Raw genomic sequence first — 18,259 nt, forward strand, 5'->3', positions numbered from 1 at the left:
GCAAGCCTTTACTTTCAATTTCAATGTTTTTTCCCATTCCTCCCCTTTTAAACTTTTACAGGAGGTTTTTTATTCCCATCATTCTGAACCAAATTTGAACTCAAATGTCGCTGTGTTGATTGCAGAATTCTGGTAATAGATTTAGCAGACCAGATATTTGTTCTATATTTTGAAGACTAAAGTTCAAAATTCATATATTGTATACATATATTGGCTTGTCGTTGTAACAACAGCAAACGTGCAGTATCTGTAACTACGACAAACTATTTGCTATTAACAGCACACAGGTGATGAGGATCTTGCCATAAAATATTAGGTCTATCTCAGAAGGCTCTTGTACAGTGATAGCATCCTTACCTTTGGACTAGGAGGCTTGGGTTCAAGACCCACCTGCTCCAGAGGTGTGTTTAAATGTCTCTGAACAGGTTGATTAGAAAATATCTCCTCAGATCTGTCACAATCAGTCGCACTCTCACCTCTTATCCAAAGGGTCATGTGTCCAATTTTCACTTCAGACACTTAAACATAACACCTATTCGTCTGCCCTCTCAGATAAAAGATAACACTTCACTATTTCAAGGAAGAGCAGTGAACAATGTCTTGATGGCCTGGTCACTATTTATTCTTAATCAACATAACAAAAAAATCAGATTAACTGATCATTATCCCATTGTTCTTGGTAGAAGCTTATAAGCAAACTGGTTGCCACGTTTCCATTTTCACATCAGCGTCAGTACTTCAGCAAAATATGTTTCATTGTCAGCAATGTGTTTTGTGACATCTTGTGATTGTGACAGGTAGTATGTCAGAGATGTACAGCATGGAAAAAATATGTTACGCTTCTGAACCCAGCGAGGACAAATGAAAGTGAAGCCAGAATTTTTGCATAAATCTGCACACCAATATCTCCTTCAATGTGTCCCTGCCTTTTCTTCCTAGGCTGCAGAAATGTGTCTACGGTTAAGTGCCATCAACCGTTGGTGTGTCACAGGAACTCCAGTCCAAAGGAGTTTAGAAGGTGACAAATCTCTGAATTTTAAATGTTTACCTGGTGTGATTCAAAGAGTCTAACAATGATATTAATATCTTTCTTGTCCATCCTACATATTGCACACACATAATTTAAAGTAATTTGTAATTTTTGGAATTGAGATATTTAATATAGGGAGAGTAGTTTCTTGCTGAACGAATCTGTAGAATTGACAGTGCTGAACTGTTTGTTTAATTAGTTACATGAGTCGCATGATTAGCAGCATCATGATTGAATACTGTGCTAATTTGTAAATTTAGCTAGATGTGTTTAATCAACCAGAGGAATGATACAGAGCTGAAAATTGTTTTAATGGAAAAGCGCAGTAGGTCAGGCAGCATCCAAGGAGCAGGAGAATTGACGTTTCGGGCATGAGCCCTTCTTCAGGAATGAGGAAAGTGTGCCAAGCAGGCTAAGATAAAAGGTAGGGAGGAGGGACGTTGGAAATGCGATAGGTGGAAGGAGGTTAAGGTGAAGGTGATGGGCCAGAGTGGGGGTGGGGGTGGGGTGGAGAGGTCAGGAAGAAGATTGCAGGTTAGGAAGGTGGTGCTGAGTTCGAGGGTTGGGACTGAGACAAGGTGTGGGGAGGGGAAATGAGGAAACTGGAGAAATCTGAGTTCATCCCTTGTGGTTGGGGGGTTCCTAGGCGGAAGATGAGGCACTCTTCCTCCAGCCGTCGTGTTGCTATGGTCTGGCGATGGAGGAGTCCAAGGACCTGCATGTCCTTGGTGAAGTGGGAGGGGGGAGTTGAAGTGTTGAGCCACGGGGTGGTTGAGTTGGTTAGTCCGGGTGTCCCAGAGGTGTTCTCTGAAACGTTCCGCAAGTAGGCGGCCTGTCTCCCCAATATAGAGGAGGCCACATTGGGTGCAGCAGATGCATTAAATGATGTGTGCGGAGGTGCAGGTTAATTTGTGGTGGAAATGGAAGGATCCCGTGGGGCCTTGGAGGGAAGTAAGGGGGGAGGTGTGGGCGCAAGTTTTGCATTTCTTGCGGTTGCAGGGGAAGGTGCCGGGATTGGAGGTTGGGTTGGTGGGGGGTGTGGACCTGACGAGGGAGTCACAGAGGGAATGGTCTTTTCGGAACGCTGATAGGAGAGGGGAGGGAAATATATCCCTGGTTGTGGGGTCCATTTGGAGGTGTCGGAAATGACGACGGATGATACGATGTATATGGAGGTTGGTGGGGTGGTAGGTGAGGACCAGTGGGGTTCTGTCCTGGTGACGATTGGAGGGGCGGGGCTCAAGGGTGGAGGAGCGGGAAGTGGAGGAGATGCGGTGGAGAGCATTGTCGATCACGTCTGGGGGGAAATGAAGAAGGAGGCCATCTGGGTTGTACAGTATTGGAACTGGTCCTCCTGGGAGCAGATGCGGCGGAGACTAAGGAATTGGGAATATGGAATGGCGTTTTTACAGGGGCAGGGTGGGAGGAGGTGTAGTCTAGGTAGCTGTGGGAGTCGGTCGGTTTATAGTAAATGTCCGTGTTGATTCGGTCGCCCGAACCAGTGCAGATGTTTACACATATTAATGACCTGGTCATGGATATGCAGGACATAATCTCACATTGTGTAGATGATAGGAAACTGAGAAATATAATAAAAAATATAGATTGGTGAAGTAGCAGATGAAATGCAAAGTGTTTCATTCTGATAGTAGAAATGAGATAGATTGTTTTTATCTAAGTGGTGCAAGATTGAAATGGGTACAGGACTAGGCAATTCTTGATGTTACACATACACAATACTTTAAAGATGGCAGAATACGTTTAGCCAGCTACTAAATGGCATATGAGATTCTTGTCTTTATAAGTGGTGGTATTGAGACTTGTAAAAACAAGGAAGTTATGCTAAACCTTTAGACAACACTGGTTAAGTGACGGCTGCAGTACTGTGTTCCCTTCTGGACAGTACACTTTAGGAAAGATATCAAGGCCTGAAGAGAAGGTTCAAAATGCATTTACTAGAATAGTACCAGGGTGAAAGATTTCAGTTATGGTTGAGAGATTGGAAAAACTGCCGTCATTCATGGATCATGAAGGATTTAGGCGAAATAAATAAGAGAAACTCTTAGTAACAGGAGGACTGGTAATCAGAAGAAACAAATTTATGTTAATTGCAAAATAATCACAAGTGATCTAAGAGAGAGAATTCTGCAGCGAGTTGTTTTAATCTGAAATGCATAACCTGAAAGGGTAGTGGTAACATCTGCAGTAGTAAATTCCAAATTGGATAAGCACTTGAAGTAGAAACATTTGCAGGACTACAAGGTAGATGGAGTTAATTTGATAATTCCTTTAAGAACAAGTGCTAGTAAAATGGTTTGAATGGCATCCTCTTAAAAAATGATTCCACAATACATACTATTTCAAAATCTTTATCTGCAACATATCCATTATTGCAACATCATTTGGGGCAACCTACCTTTAACTATGATGTGGAGGTGCTGGTGTTGGACTGGGATGGACAAAATTATAAATCACACAACACCAGGTTATAGTCTAACAGGTTTATTTGGAAGTACTAACTTTTGAAGCATTGCTTCTTCATCAGGGAGCTGTGGAGCAGAATCGTAAGACACAGAATTTATAGCAAAAGATTACAGTGTCATGTAACTGAGACAATATATTGAACAAACCTAGATTTCCTCATCGCAAAAATCATATGGAGAACAGCTAAAAAAAGATGTGCTTGATCAGGTACCAGTGTCCATGTAGATGTCAGCAGAAATACTTTGAAGTGGTGGGGGAGAATGTTGTTGTGATTTTTAACTTTACCGTTAACAAATAATTCCCTCCTTCAGTTGGTAATTCACATGCAATTGTGTTATGGGTGTTGTTTCAAATTGTTGTCCTGTATTTGCATTTTTTAAAAATCAGATTACCTACAGTCTAGAAACAAACCCTATGGCCCAACACCGACCCCCCGAAGAGTAACCCACCCAGACCTATTTCCCACCTAACTCTATGGGCAATTCAACATGGCCAGTTCACCTGACCTGCACATCTTTGGACTGTGGGAGGAAACTGGAGCACCCGGAGGAAACCCACCCAGACACTGGGAGAATGTGCAAACTCCACGCGGACAGTCACCCACGGCTGGAATTGAACCTGGGACCCTGGTGCTGAGGCAGCAGTGCTAACCACCGAGCCACTGTGCCGCCCCATTTTCTACTTTATTTAATTTACTAGAGCTAGAATAATCCTTTATCCTTATTGGACTCTAAATATTCTGATTAGAGCAGTTACATACATAATCTTGAAATCCTTGCTTTCTTTGTTACTTGTGTTACTACTTCGATCTTAAGATAATTAGTTATTATTATGGATCAAAGGTTTCTGTATTTTGTTTGTATACCTATTTCTTTCAATAAATGGGTAGACACTGCTAATGAAATAGAGATTTTTGACAGGAATATGCTGAGTGTTGCACAGGAGTGCAGGGAGTGTCAATGTGTTAAATGGGAAATATTGTTTTCAAGTTAGTTAGATACTAACGGAGCTATCAGGATTTATTTTGGGCTTCTGAAAAAGTACATATGCTGACTCAGTCAAATTACTTTCATTTTTGTTTAACTTTTGCCAATGATGTGCCTGACATATTTCTCATTTTTTCCCTCAGACCTGTATGGATTAGTTTTGTTTTTGGGTGTAGACCCATACTGGGTTAAACACTGGTGGGAGCAACTTCTATATCAACCTTACTGCAGGAAGAATCCAATTCCAATGTACACCCTTATCGCAAAGATCATGTGGAGAACGGCAAAAAAAGATGTGCTTGATCAGGTACCAGTGTCTGTGTAAATGTTAGCAGAAATACTTTGAGATGGTGGGGGAGAATGCAAAAGCCAAACAAGGAAGCTCTCAGCAGATTATAAGGTAAGCCTTGACCTAAATAATCTGGGCAAATTGTCAGTCTCTGTCATGCCCTCCATGACGAACTCACACTTCAGTAGCAATGATTTTCAGGCTTCTTGCCTTGCCAGCACTGTCCTTGACTAAATCCTGGTTGAGATGGACACATGGACAATTGCAGCTATTAATTCAGTCTCCTTGATTTTCCTAGCTCCTTTACCTGACAACTTTAGCTCAGAATGAATTCAAGCCAGGTTAGGCCCAATGTCTATCTAGTTGATACACACTGTTCCCACTGAGACAGTACGGGGGAGTGCCGAAATTATGGGTTAGGTCCCTCATTTACCCATGTAAAGACACTAAAGTCTTTTTTTATTATTATTTGGCTGCCAAAAGCACCTGTAAAATGTTACAATCCAGTTTTCAGGTCAGAGGTTCTCCGGTAATGAGGCAAAGGATGTTAGTCAATACGTTGGCATCATTCCACCTATTACACAGCTGCAAGATGAGTACAGTTCAGTTCAGTTTTTAACCCAGTAATGTAATTAATGAGAGAAAACATGCACCAGAACAAATAGTTTCATAATTTTACAGTTGGCATAGACAGAGCGAACAGTTAATATGGGCACCCCTCACAACACTCAAAATACAGTAAGAAGCTGGGCTGTATACTTCTGTGCTGACTGGATTTAGTTGAGGGAAGTTGTAACACTGCTATGCTAGGGTGTGGGTGATTTGTTATTTTCTACCCAGCTCAAGCAGTGAGCAGTGAGCTTTCTATATTGCTTTTGTCTGAAATTTGATAATCCCTTATTATAGTGTCCCAATCTCTGATTAACCATTTATTTGGCTATTCTACTGAGGTGTTGTTCATTTAATTTTTCACATAATATCCAGCATAAAGCATATAGGAATACTGGGAATTGAATCATTAATCTTTCACCACTTTCTCTGCTAGCTACGGTGCAATGCCACCTTTAAATTCCAGGATGCAATTGTGAATGTTTCTGTGAAACCATTCAGGTTTGTCCGAGTGTTAATGGGTTTGATCAATAAACTCAGCGTTTCTTGTGTGCTGCTTTTCTCCCAGATCCAGATCCCACCTCAGACCGAGGAAGTTCACTGGCTACGATTTTCACCAGTAGAAAGACACTTTTACCATCGGCAGCATGAGATTTGCTCCCAGGATGCACTGCAAAAGCTGAGGAAGATTTTCGATTGGAATACCAAGTTGAGCAGTCTGGACAGGCGGACAGTTAGTTCCATTCTGTATCCCTTGCTGAGATTAAGACAAGCATGCTGTCACCCACAGGCTGTACGAGGAGAGTTCCTCCCACTGCAGAAGAGGTACATGTCGAATTACTTAAATGTTAGAGCAGAGAAGCAGGCCATTTTATTCAATTGGGATCCCAAAGTTTGAACCATAACATTTCTAAGGCAATGTAAAACTGTGTCAAAGTCACACAGCGCATACATTTATTGAAATGGCAACATAGAAACCAATCTCTAAGCTCAACCAGTTCTTGTCAGCATTCACCCTTGTACGTTAGAAGAGAGAAGTAAATTGAACTTTTTAAGAAAATTTCCCTGTACGTAAGCAGAGCTATTTTATTCTTTCTCCTTCAAACAGGGTATGCATGTTTTCCCTCAAAATCTCTATTGGTGCAGTTGAAGTTTTAAAGTGACCTACAGTAAACTATTTAGGGTTAAATCTGACGTATGGTTTATTCGTTTATTAAATCTGGAAATGATTGTCATAACACATGCATATAGACAAGTGTACAAGGAAGGAGACAAAGAAAGGAATGTATTTAGAATCATACAGATCTATTGTACCTTTGCCCAACTTGCCCATGCCACCCAGTTTTCACAATTAAACAGTCTCATTTGCCTGCATTTGGTCCCTATCCCTACATATCTATCCCATCCATGTACCTGTCTAAATGTTTCTTAAATGAAAAAAATTGTACTCACTTTCACCATTACCTCTGGCAACCCATTCCAGACACTCACCACCCTCTGTGTGAAAAAGTTGTCCCTCTGGACTCTTGTGTATCTTCCCCCTCTTATGTCCTTGAGTTTTATACTCCCCTACCATGGGGAAACACTGTTGGCTATCTACCTTATCTAGGCCTGTCATGAATTTATAGACTTCTATAAGGTCACCCCTCAGACTCTTATACTCCATGGAAAGAAGTCCCAGTCTATCCAACCTCTCCTTATAATTAAAACCTTTCAGTCCAGGTAGCATCCAGTAAATCTTTTCTGTACTTCATCTAGTTTAATCATATCTTTTCAATAGTAGGGTGACCAGAACTGCACACAATACGCCAAATGTGGCCTTACCAACATCTTGTACAGCAAGCTACATCAAGGTGTCCCAACTTCTATACTCATTGCTCAGATCGATGAAAGCAAGCATGCTGAAAGCCTTCTTCACAGCCCTTTCTCCCAATGACTCCACTTTCAAGGAGAATGAACTTACTTATTATTAAGAATAGATTATTAAGCAAAGATGCAATTGTAAAATCACATGAATGCCACTCCGGAAAGTAAATGTCCAATTTTCATCAGTCTTTCCATGGAAACTCAGATTCAGATTTTTTCAGCAAACCAAGGCATGAATTGCAGGATTTATTTTTACTTTCGAAAGCTGATTGGAGGCAGATGTTCATAGATATGCTTGATGACTAAAGAAATTGAGGGTTTGTAGAGAAAAAGAAGGAAGCATATGTCAGGGTACAGACAGGGTAGATCGAGTGAATCCTTAGAAGAGTATAAAGAAAGTTGGAGTATATTAAGAGGGAAATCAGGAGGACAAAATAGGGACATGAGATAGCTTTGGCAAATAAAATCAAGGAGAATCTAAAGAGGTTTTACAAATATATTAAGGACAAAAGGGTAACTTGGGAGAGAATAGGTCCCCTGACAGATCAGCAAGGCGACCTTTGTGTGGAGCCACAGAAAATGGGGGAGATACTAAATGAATATTTTGCATCAGTATTTACTGTGGAAAAGGATATGGAAGATATAGACTGTAGGGAAATGGATGGTGATATCTTGCAAAATGTCCAGATTACAGAGGAGGAAGTGCTAGATGTCTTGAAACGGTTAAAAGTGGATAAATCCCCAGGACCTGATCAGGTGTACCTGAGAACTCTGTGGGAAGCTAGAGAAGTGATTGCTGGGCCTCTTGCTGAGATATTTGTATCATCGATAGTCACAGGTGAGGTGCCGGAAGACTGGAGGTTGGCAAACGTGGTGCCACTGTTTAAGAAGGGTGGTAAAGACAAGCCAGGAAACGATAGACCGGTGAGCCTGACCTCAGTGGTGGGAAAGTTGTTGGAGGGAATCCTGAGGGGCAGGGTGTACATGTATTTGGAAAGGCAAGGACTTATTCGGGATAGTCAACATGGCTTTTTGCGTGGGAAATCATGTCTCACGAACTTGATTGACTTTTTTTAAAGAAGTAACAAAGAAGATTGATGAGGGCAGAGCAGTAGGTGTGATCTATATGGACTTCAGTAAGGCGTTCGACAAGGTTCCCCATGGGAGACTGATTAGCAAGGTTAGATCTCATGGAATACAGGGAGAACTAGCCATTTGGATACAGAACTGGCTCAAAGGTAGAAGACAAAGGGTGGTGGTGAAGGTTTGTTTTTCAGACTGGAGGCCTGTGACCAGTGGAGTGCCACAAGGATCGGTGCTGGGCCATCTACCTTTTGTCATTTACATAAATGATTTGGATGCGAGCATAAGAGGTACAGTTAGTAAGTTTGCAGATGACACCAAAATCGGAAGTGTAGTGGACAGCAAAGAGGATTACCTCAAATTACAACAAGATCTGGACCAGATGGGCCAATGGGCTGAGAAGTGGCAGATGGAGTTTAATTCAGATAAATGCGAGGTGCTGCATTTTGGGAAAGCAAATCTTAGCAGGACTTATACACTTAATGAGGTAAAAACAATGACTCCAGATGCTGAAAACCAGATTCTGGATTAGTCGTGCTGGAAGAGCACAGCAGTTCAGGCAGCATCTAACGAGCAGCGAAATCGACGTTTCGGGCAAAAGCCCTATATATTTAATGGTAAGGTCCTAGGGAGTGTTGCTGAACAAAGAGACCTTGGAGTGTAGGTTCATAGCTCCTTGAAAGTGGAGTCACAGGTAGATAGGATAGTGAAGAAGGCGTTTGATATGCCTTCCTTTATTGGTCAGAGTATTGAGTACAGGAGTTGGGAGGTCATGTTGCGGCTGTACAGGACATTGGTTAGGCCACTGTTGGAATATTGTGTGCAATTCTGGTCTCCTTCCTTTGGGAAAGATGTTGTGAAACTTGAAAGGGTTCAGAAAAGATTTACAAGGATGTTGCCAGGGTTGGAGGATTTGAGCTACAGGGAGAGGCTGAACAGGCTGGGGCTGTTTTCCCTGGAGCGTCAGAGACTGAGGGGTGACCTTAGAGGTTTATAAAATCATGAGGGGCATGGATAGGATAAATAGACAAAGTCTTTTCCCTGGGGTCAGGGAGTCCAGAAGTAGAGGGCATAGGTTTAGGGTGAGAGGGGAAAGATATAAAAGAGACCTAAGGGGCAACCTTTTCACGCAGAGGGTAGTACGTGTATGGAATGAGCTTCCAGAGGATGTGGTGCAGGCTGGTACAATTGCAACATTTAAGAGGCATTTGGATGTGTATATGAATAGGAAGGGTTTGGAGGGATATGGGCCGGGTGCTGGCAGGTGGGACTAGATTGGGTTGGGATATCTGGTCGGCGTGGACGGGTTGGACCGAAGGCTCTGTTTCCATGCTGTACATCTCTATGACTCTATGACTCTAAAGGTGACAAAGGCTTAGCATTATAAGGTTGGTCACTTGTCAATTGCAAACTAGGTTTATTTCAGAACTAGGCTTCGAGGAAACTTGGACTTAAGATAGGCTTAGCTATGCCTGGAGTCTGGGTTAGTTTGAATAATAGATTGTTAGTAGACTGACTTAATGTTAACAGCAGATTTGACTTTTACCAGACTGAGGGAAAGCTTCAGAAATATACAATTAAAGCCTTTTAAAAACTACAAGTGTTTTGGTCTTCTGATGTATCCATCAAAGTTAAGTCACATCAGTTACTGGAGTGTTTTCCCCTGGTGAAAACCATTTTTCATTGCATTAGTTAGGTAGTAAGCTATTAACCTGATTTCAGACATAACCAATGTTGATAGCTTCCTGTTTTTAGCAGACCCTGCTGGGGATACATATCATGTCTTTTTTTTTTTGTTGATTGCAAGATCAATACAATGCAAGGGTATGAGACCCATGAGAATGGTGTTTGAGCTTGGTTCTAATAATTGATAATTGGAAGTTTCCAGAAATGTATTTAATTTGTATCATGTGTTTTAGCCCAACAAAGCTCATTTCATTTTGAAGTTCAAGCACAAAAGTAAAGCTTTTAAAATAATTTATGGTCATTTAAAATACATTCATTGTCAACAAATAATCTTCATGTTCAGTTGACCAATGCCATGTCCCTTTAACCTCTTTCCTTTCAACTATCTGTCCAATTTAATCTTCAATGTTGACATGGTTCATGATTGAGACAAACTATGAAAATAGTTTTCACAGCCCTGCAGCTGCTTGCGTGGATAGGTTTCTGTTTAATAATCCATTGCCATATCACACTGGAAATCAAGCCCCACTGTTCCTGGAATTATCACTGAATTAAAGCTTGTATCAAAGTGTGCAAAACTCCCCAGTTTACCTGTCGTCTTATACCCAAGTTAACAGAGAACACAGACCAGCATTCTGTACCAATAAGAATTGCTGTTTATTACAAATAAATAAATTCTAGCTATAAGTAAACAACTGTGAACTCTCGACATACAACTCTCAAGGTTAAAATTCTAATCTCCTTGTAAAAGTGTCTCTACGTACAGGCAGACACCACACAAAATTGGTGTTTTGAGTGGAAGTAAAAATTGGGAAGGCATTTCAGCGGACCTAGTACAAGAGTTCACTGAGATGATCCGTTTTGCTTGTCAGGCCTTAGACCTTGTTGATCTCTCTTCTCAAGGTATTTTTATTTGGGTAGAGGAGGCATACAGAGACTGGTTTACAATTATAACATCTCTGACTTATTGACTAAAAGCCACAGCTTATAGCAGCTGATGAGGGAAAATAAACTGATATTTTTTAGATTTTAGGTGTTTATTTCTGCAAATTAAAGACAGCACCTCCCTTTTCAGAAATCTGAAGGCTTCTGCTATATCATTCACACCCATAAGCTGTTCAGATGCTTGGGATCCAATCATGTAGCTGTTGCAGGCAGAAGGCCTTTGTCATGGACAACACACAGACCAATCAGCTAATTGTTGCTGACCAAACCTCCCTTCATACACAATCCCTGACTACAGTCCATTTGCTGGAACAAGCAATAGTGTAAACAGCACTTGCAATAAGTGAAGATAGCTTGCTTTTTAAAAAGTGCAGCAGTCCCTTGCATTTTGTAGATGGTACACACTGCTGCTACTGTATTCTGTGGTAGAAGAAGTAAATGTTTGAGGTGATAATCAAGTAGGCTACTTTGCCCTGAAAAGTGTTTAACTTTCTGAATGTTGTTGAAGCTGCTCTCGTCAAGGCAAATGGGGAGTATTCCATCACGTCCATTATTTGCACCTTTTAGGTGGTGGACAGCATCTGGGGAGACAGGAGGTGAGTTATTTGTTGCAGGCTTCCTTGCCTCTGACCTGCTCTTATGTCCATAGTATTTATATGGCTAGTCCATTTCCATTTCAGGTCAACGGTAACTCTAGAATGTTGATAGTGGGTGATTCAGCAATGGGAATACTGTTGAATATCAAGGGACAATGATTAGATTTTCTCTTGTTGGAGCTGGTTGTTGCCTGGCTCTTATGTGGTATGTATGCTATTTGCCATTTGTCAGTCCTGCTGCATTTGGGCATGGACTGTCAGTACCTGAGGAATCACAAATGCTGCTTGATATTATGTAATCATTGGCGAACATCCCCTCATCTGACTTAAGATGGAGGGATGGTTGTTGATGAAGCAACTTTGGCCTAGGACACGACCTTAAGAAACTCTTGCTGAGATCCTGGAGCTGAGATGATTGATTTCCAGTAAACCAGCCATCCTCTTTTTTTTTTGTCAGGTGTAACTCTAACCAGTGTTGTATATTCTCTCTGAATCCCATTCATTCTAGTTTTGCTAGGGCTTCTTGATACCACACTTAGTCAAATATGCCCTTGATGCCAGGAGCAGTCACTCTCCCCTCACCTCTGGAACTGAGTTCTTTTGTCCATGTTTTAACCAAGGCTGTTATGAGGTCAGGAGCTGAATGGCCCTGGCAGAACCCAAGCTGGTCATTGCTGAGTAGGTGCTGCATGACACTCCTGTTGATGACACGTACCATCACATTTTACTGATGATTGAGAGTAGACTGCTGGTTCATAAAGCAAGCAAAAATGAAAATTGCTGGAGAAACTCAGCAGGTTTAGTATCATCTGTAGAGAGAAAACATGGTTACGTTTCAAGTCCTGTGATCCTTCTTCAAGACTAGTTTGTCCTGCTTTTTGTGGACAGGTCATACTAGGGCAATTTTCCATATTGCTGGATAGATGCCAGTGTTGTAGCTGGACTGGAACGCACAAGGGGTGTGACTAGCTCTGGAGCACAAATCATCAGTACTTTTGTTGGAATGTAGGGAGGAGGGACCTGGGGGAGGGGCATTGGGAATGCGATAGGCGGAAGAAGGCTAAGGTGAGGGTGATAGGCCGGAGAGGGGGTAGGGGCGGAGAGGTTGGGAAGAAGACTGCAGGTCAAGAAGGTGGAGCCGTCTAAGGGTTGGGACTGAGAAAAGATGGGGAGGGGAAACGAGGAAGCTGGAGAAATCCGCATTCATCCCTTGTGGTTGGAGGGTTCCTAGGCGGAAGATGAGTTGCTCTTCGTCCAGGCGTCATATTGCCATGGTCTGGCGATGGAGGAGGCCAAGGACCTGCATGTCCTTGGCAGAGTGGGAGGGGTAATTAAAGTGTTCAGCCACGGGGGGGTTGGGTTGGTTGGTGCAGGTATCCCAGAGGTGTTCTCTGAAACGTTCCGCAAGTAGGCGGCCTGTCTCCCCAATGTATAGGAGATCACACCGGGTGCAGGAATTGTGCATGTTTTTGACCTTGCAAATGCAAAGTGTTTGGCAATTTTTGTTTAGATTATTTTCTTACACACCTACTTTTTAAAAAAATATTTTTACTTTTGCAGTACCATGACAATGGAGGAACTCCTAAAGTCTCTTCAGAAAAAATGTTGTACAGAATGTGAAGAGGCTCATCGGCAGCTAGTGTGTGCTCTTAATGGATTGGCTGGCATTCATATTATCAGAGGTAAACACCAGTTACAAGAGAGTTTTGCATCTAAATATAATGAATAATTATGAAGCTACTATTTTTAATGAAATATCTATGGGACTAGGATGGATAAATTTTGTTTAAGATTTTATATGAGATAAACTGCACTGATTGTGTTGAATGATCACTTTCTTCATTAGAGCTGAATGTTTCGCTCTGTGGCCAACATTCTGCCCATTCATTCTAGATGGAAAATCACAAGCTGCTATGGACAGGAACGAAGTATCCAAGCCAATATCTGAATTTGAGTCTTCTATCTGAACCCAAAAATGTACTAACTTTGCACCATCTGAAATTAGCTATTATTAGTTGAGTTTGAGTATGTGTGCATTTATTATATATTCAATGATATACTGAATCTGAAATCAATTGACTAGAGCTGAAATCATGCACCAAATTTGGAATGCATTCACCATTTTTCTTAATTTTGAATTATATATTAGGGTTTAAAGAGAAATTGAGTTGGCCACTGGAAGTGGTTCTAATACGCCTATTAAAACAATTTGACTGATTGTGTTGTTGTGACTGCTTATTGATTTTCAGTAGCTTTTCTGACCATCATCATGCTGTTTGAGTCAAACTAATAATGAATACTAATCACATATCACTATTTGTTTTTAACAATGTGATGTTTGAGACAATAGATTTCCTTGCCACACATGTCTTACTCAAAGATCTGTTATGACCACTTTTAATTATACCAGTAAAAAGATTTTTTATCAGATTAAACAAGTTTATTTGTGATTCCAGGGAAAGAACTTGCATTTTTATAGCTCCTTTCATGACCTCAGGATGTCTCGGACATTGCAGCCATGATGTATTTCTGAAATGCAGTCCCTGTTGTTGTCAAGTAAAAGCAGTAGTCTGTTTGTACACGGCAAACTTCCATAAACACCAATTTGAGGACCAAATCATGATATTGATTGAGGGATAAATATTGATTTAATACATCTGAAAAATGCCACCTCCAACAGGGACTCATTAGTGTCAGTCAAGAGTTGGTACTTCTATCTGTGAAGTGGGAATGGAAGCCATTCAATAATTTTATATTACAGGTGAATTTGTAACAGCAGTTGAATATTACAGAGAAGTTCTGCGTTCATCCGAAGAGCATAAAGGCAAACTTCAAACAGACTCTTTACAGGTGACTGAGCTAATCTGGATCTTAACTTGCAAATTTGTATATAAATTCCATAATGATCTGTGTTATCAGGAATTTCCAAGAGCCTCATTCTTCACTTACCAATCAACTAAAATGTTGTTCTTTCCAGCGCCTCCACGCTACTCACAATCTTATTGAGCTCCTGGAGGCAAATCACCCAGGGATCCCTCCAACCCTTCGTGATCACAAGCTTCGGGAAGAAGTATGTATCGACCCTCATTAATGCTTCAGTGCTTGTTAACAATACAGAGTCATTCTCCTTTCTTATTTATCATTTCAGAGTTGCCCCTCCTCATTTAGCACTGTATGCTTAGAGTTTTGATGCTGTTGTATCAGCCTTGATTATGTGCTAATGGATTTGAGTCTCAAATATGACCCAGATAACAAACATAAAATCTTTAGGGGAAGGCTTAAATCTTAACTATATGAAATTTGCTGTTGGTATAAGCAAGTGGACTGGTTTCAAACTAATTTTAGTGAATGGGCCTATGTGTGGCTGAGGTTGAGTGGGCATATGAAGTGATGAAGCATTGTGCACATGAAGTCAGGAAATTAACACATCTGTACCATGAGTCCAGAAGCTGACTAGAACGATACCATTGATCTGTTGTTAAATTCGTATAAGCCCAAGTGAAGGTTGTGGAAAGCAAATGGAGGTAATAATGGCTGTTAGTGAAAATTGAATTGAGTAAAAATCTAGAATTAAATTCTGTAATTAAACTAGCTGAATGTTGGGCGAGCTGAATGTTGACCATTTAACCACTGTGTTAGTTTGTATACACCCACATCCTTTAAGGAATGAAACATGGTCTCCTTGCCTGGTCTTGTCCACATGTGACCTATGGCCACAGCAATGTGGTTGACTCTTAACTGCCCTCTCGGCAATTATAGATGGGTAAAAATGCTGCCTATATCCTATGAACAAATATAAAAAATGGTCTTCACTTTATACATAGTCATACAAACTTGAGAGCACAATGCTACGCTAGATTGTGGTATGTCCATATTTGGAGTACTTTTGTAGTTACTGATCTAATAATAATGAAACAGGCTGAAGGGTCTGAGTAACTATTTTTCAATTCCTGTAATTTTCTCGCTGGATTCTTTAAGCAAATTTGTACAGTGTGGATCAAATGGGTGGTTTAATTGCTCTTTTGGAGAATACACAATAAAACGGTGCAGTCATGTCACAAATATTACAACTAAATCCCTGTTCACCTTAGGCCGGACCTTCTTTTCCCCGTTGAATGCATTTCAAGACTAATTAATTGGAGACAGGAAGCCCTGGCTTTAGATTTTTTTATGATCCAAATAAAATCCTTCCAAAATCCAAGCAATGCAAATCATAAAATTGTAAAATATCACAAGGAAAATGTTTTTGAAAGAGGACAGAGAAACCAGTTTCAGTGCAGGTTCCTTTTAACCAAGAGATATGAATCTATAAGCAATTGTTAATCACAAACTCTTCACTGACCTCTGTTTGTATGTGGCAATTAGTCTTGTCACCTTAAATGGCCAAGTTAAACACAAACAGAAAATATTGGAAATACTCAGCAGGTCAGGCAGAATCAATATTAGAGGGATAAACATGGTTTATATTTCTGGTTTATTTGCAATTGTGAATGAGTACTGGAGTTGGTTTTGGCATCCCAGGGAGTAAATCCAGGGAAGGAGAGTGATTGACCAGAATGAGAGCAGTCATTGAGGCAGCCTATGGCAGTGAGATTCTTGAGAGTAGCTCCAAGGCTGGATGAGCAAAAGTGAAGAACTATAATTCCTTGTGAAATTTAATGAGATTTGATAACCCACTGTTATCTGAGGGAGTTGCTGAGAATTCCATGTGATATATCTTGATTGCATTTGATATTTGATGTGTTCAGTGAGGTGTTCAATCACAGTTTATTACCACTAAGTGCCACATATTAATTTTGGCCCTGTTCTAAAGGGTCACTGTACCAAAACATTCTCTACAGATGCTGCCTGACCTGCTGCAAATTTCCAACATTTTCTGTTTTTGTTCGTTTGTTATTAAGTTTGGGTATTAAATATAGGTTGCCCATGTACTATAGATTGTATTACTGTTATTACGTTGTATAGTAAAGTTTAATATTCATTCGAAAGCATGGAATTAGATTAGATTACTTACTTCCAGTGTGGAAACAGGCCCTTCGGCCCAACAAGTCCACACCGACCTGCTGAAGCGCAACCCACCCAGACCAATTCCCCTACATTTACCCCTTCACCTAACACTATGGGCAATTTAGCATGGCCAATTCACCTAACTTGCACATTTTTGGACTGTGGGAGGAAACCGGAGCACCCGGAGGAAACCCACGCAGACACGAGGAGAATGTGCTGAGTCCACACAGAGAGTAGCCTGAGGCGGGAATTGAACCCAGGTCTCTAGCGCAGTAAGGCAGCATGTCACCCACATCTTGTGGTTTATTTCTTAGTATGTTCTCTCACTTTAACTACTTTGTAAACAAAAAGGTTACTGTTCCTTGACCAGATTATAACATAAATTTGATAGTCTGGTCTGGGATTGTAAAAATACTGACAACTTCAGTACCTGAGGAGTTGTGAATGGAGTTAAATATTGCACAATCATCAGCAAGAATCCCCACTTCTGAAAAAGCAGCCAAAGTTGATTGGACCCAGGATGCTACCCTGAGGAATTCCTGCAGAAATGTTTTCGAGTTGAGAGAGTTTTGGTTGTTTGAGACCAAGCATCAACTTCATGCAAGGTATTGCCCAAACCAGTGAAAAGCTCTCACTCCCCTATTTTCATGTTTAATACCTGTTTTTCTAGGGCTTCTTAACACAGCGCTCAGTTAAGTGTTGTCTTGATGATAAGAGCAGTCTAATTAATTCTGCTGACCCTTGGGGATTGATATGGCTTGAACAGGGAACCTGACAGTCAAACATTCCTGATGAAGGGCTTAAGACTGAAGCATTGACTGTCCTGCTCCTCAGATATTGCATGACCTGTTGTGCTTTTTCAGTGCCAATCTTTTTGACTGATTCTCCAGCCTCTGCAGTCCTCACTTTCTCCTATCTCTGATAATAACTTACCCGTTCAGTTGTGGTATGGAAAATGTGACCAGCTGCTGCTACTTATGGGCAGCACTACTGGTTAGCATGGTTTCCTAAATTGTGTTACAAGTTAAAACGTTTAATTTTTTTTTTCAAATTATCATACATAGGCTGAACAGCTTAGACAGCATTACATGAATAAATCAGATTTGGAAGTTTCTGCCGCACGTCAAGCTTTGCCACCAGTTCAGCAAAACATCCGTGAACTACAGCGCAAGGTAAACTATGCTGTGCAGCAGAACCGAGGGAAGGGTGCTATAAAGCAGGATAGGGGAAAAACTGGAAAGGTTATGTACAGCAGCACCAAGTGCATCACTGGAATGTTGTTGTATGGCATGACAAAATTTGTGTATAAATGTGTGGCTCAGTAAGGCATGCTTCTGCAAAAAAAAAATCAAGATGGGAGTACTGCATCAAAAACCTGATGTAGTGTGATAAAAGGAAGCCGCAATAGTCTGGAAGAAGTAGTTTTTAAATTGCAAATATTCCAGTAGTCATGAGACCATTGAAAAGAGGTTAAGATTGGGTAGAAAACTGCGAAGGTGAAGATGTTATTTTATGGCACTGTAACAGTGGATACTAAAATTTAGCGTTCCATGGTTTCTGAAGATCCTGCAATTCAAAATATTTCTGCAAAGTTTCTCATGCTGAATTGGGTGACTCCTGCAGTACTCTCATCTCTGACCTTGAAATAGAGGGATTGCACTTGGTGGTACCGCTGGAG

General features: G+C 41.0%; 1 protein-coding gene across 2 annotated transcripts in view; it reads left to right on the forward strand.

Moving 5' to 3' along the window:
• shprh (SNF2 histone linker PHD RING helicase) overlaps positions 1 to 18,259 on the forward strand; it is a 108,728-nt gene that overhangs the window by 52,797 nt on the left and 37,672 nt on the right. For both annotated transcript variants that reach the window (XM_043681136.2, XM_043681144.2), the window contains 7 exons: positions 940 to 1,018; positions 4,644 to 4,807; positions 5,967 to 6,223; positions 13,135 to 13,256; positions 14,336 to 14,424; positions 14,552 to 14,644; positions 17,646 to 17,753. In XM_043681136.2, coding sequence (XP_043537071.2) covers positions 940 to 1,018; positions 4,644 to 4,807; positions 5,967 to 6,223; positions 13,135 to 13,256; positions 14,336 to 14,424; positions 14,552 to 14,644; positions 17,646 to 17,753 — 912 coding nt within the window. The remainder of the gene's footprint in view (positions 1 to 939; positions 1,019 to 4,643; positions 4,808 to 5,966; positions 6,224 to 13,134; positions 13,257 to 14,335; positions 14,425 to 14,551; positions 14,645 to 17,645; positions 17,754 to 18,259) is intronic.

Source organism: Chiloscyllium plagiosum, unplaced genomic scaffold (assembly GCF_037043375.1).
Source record: "Chiloscyllium plagiosum isolate Xiang-an unplaced genomic scaffold, Cpla_swu_hap1 HiC_scaffold_3, whole genome shotgun sequence".
In the NCBI taxonomy this organism is placed as follows: Eukaryota; Metazoa; Chordata; class Chondrichthyes; order Orectolobiformes; family Hemiscylliidae; genus Chiloscyllium; species Chiloscyllium plagiosum.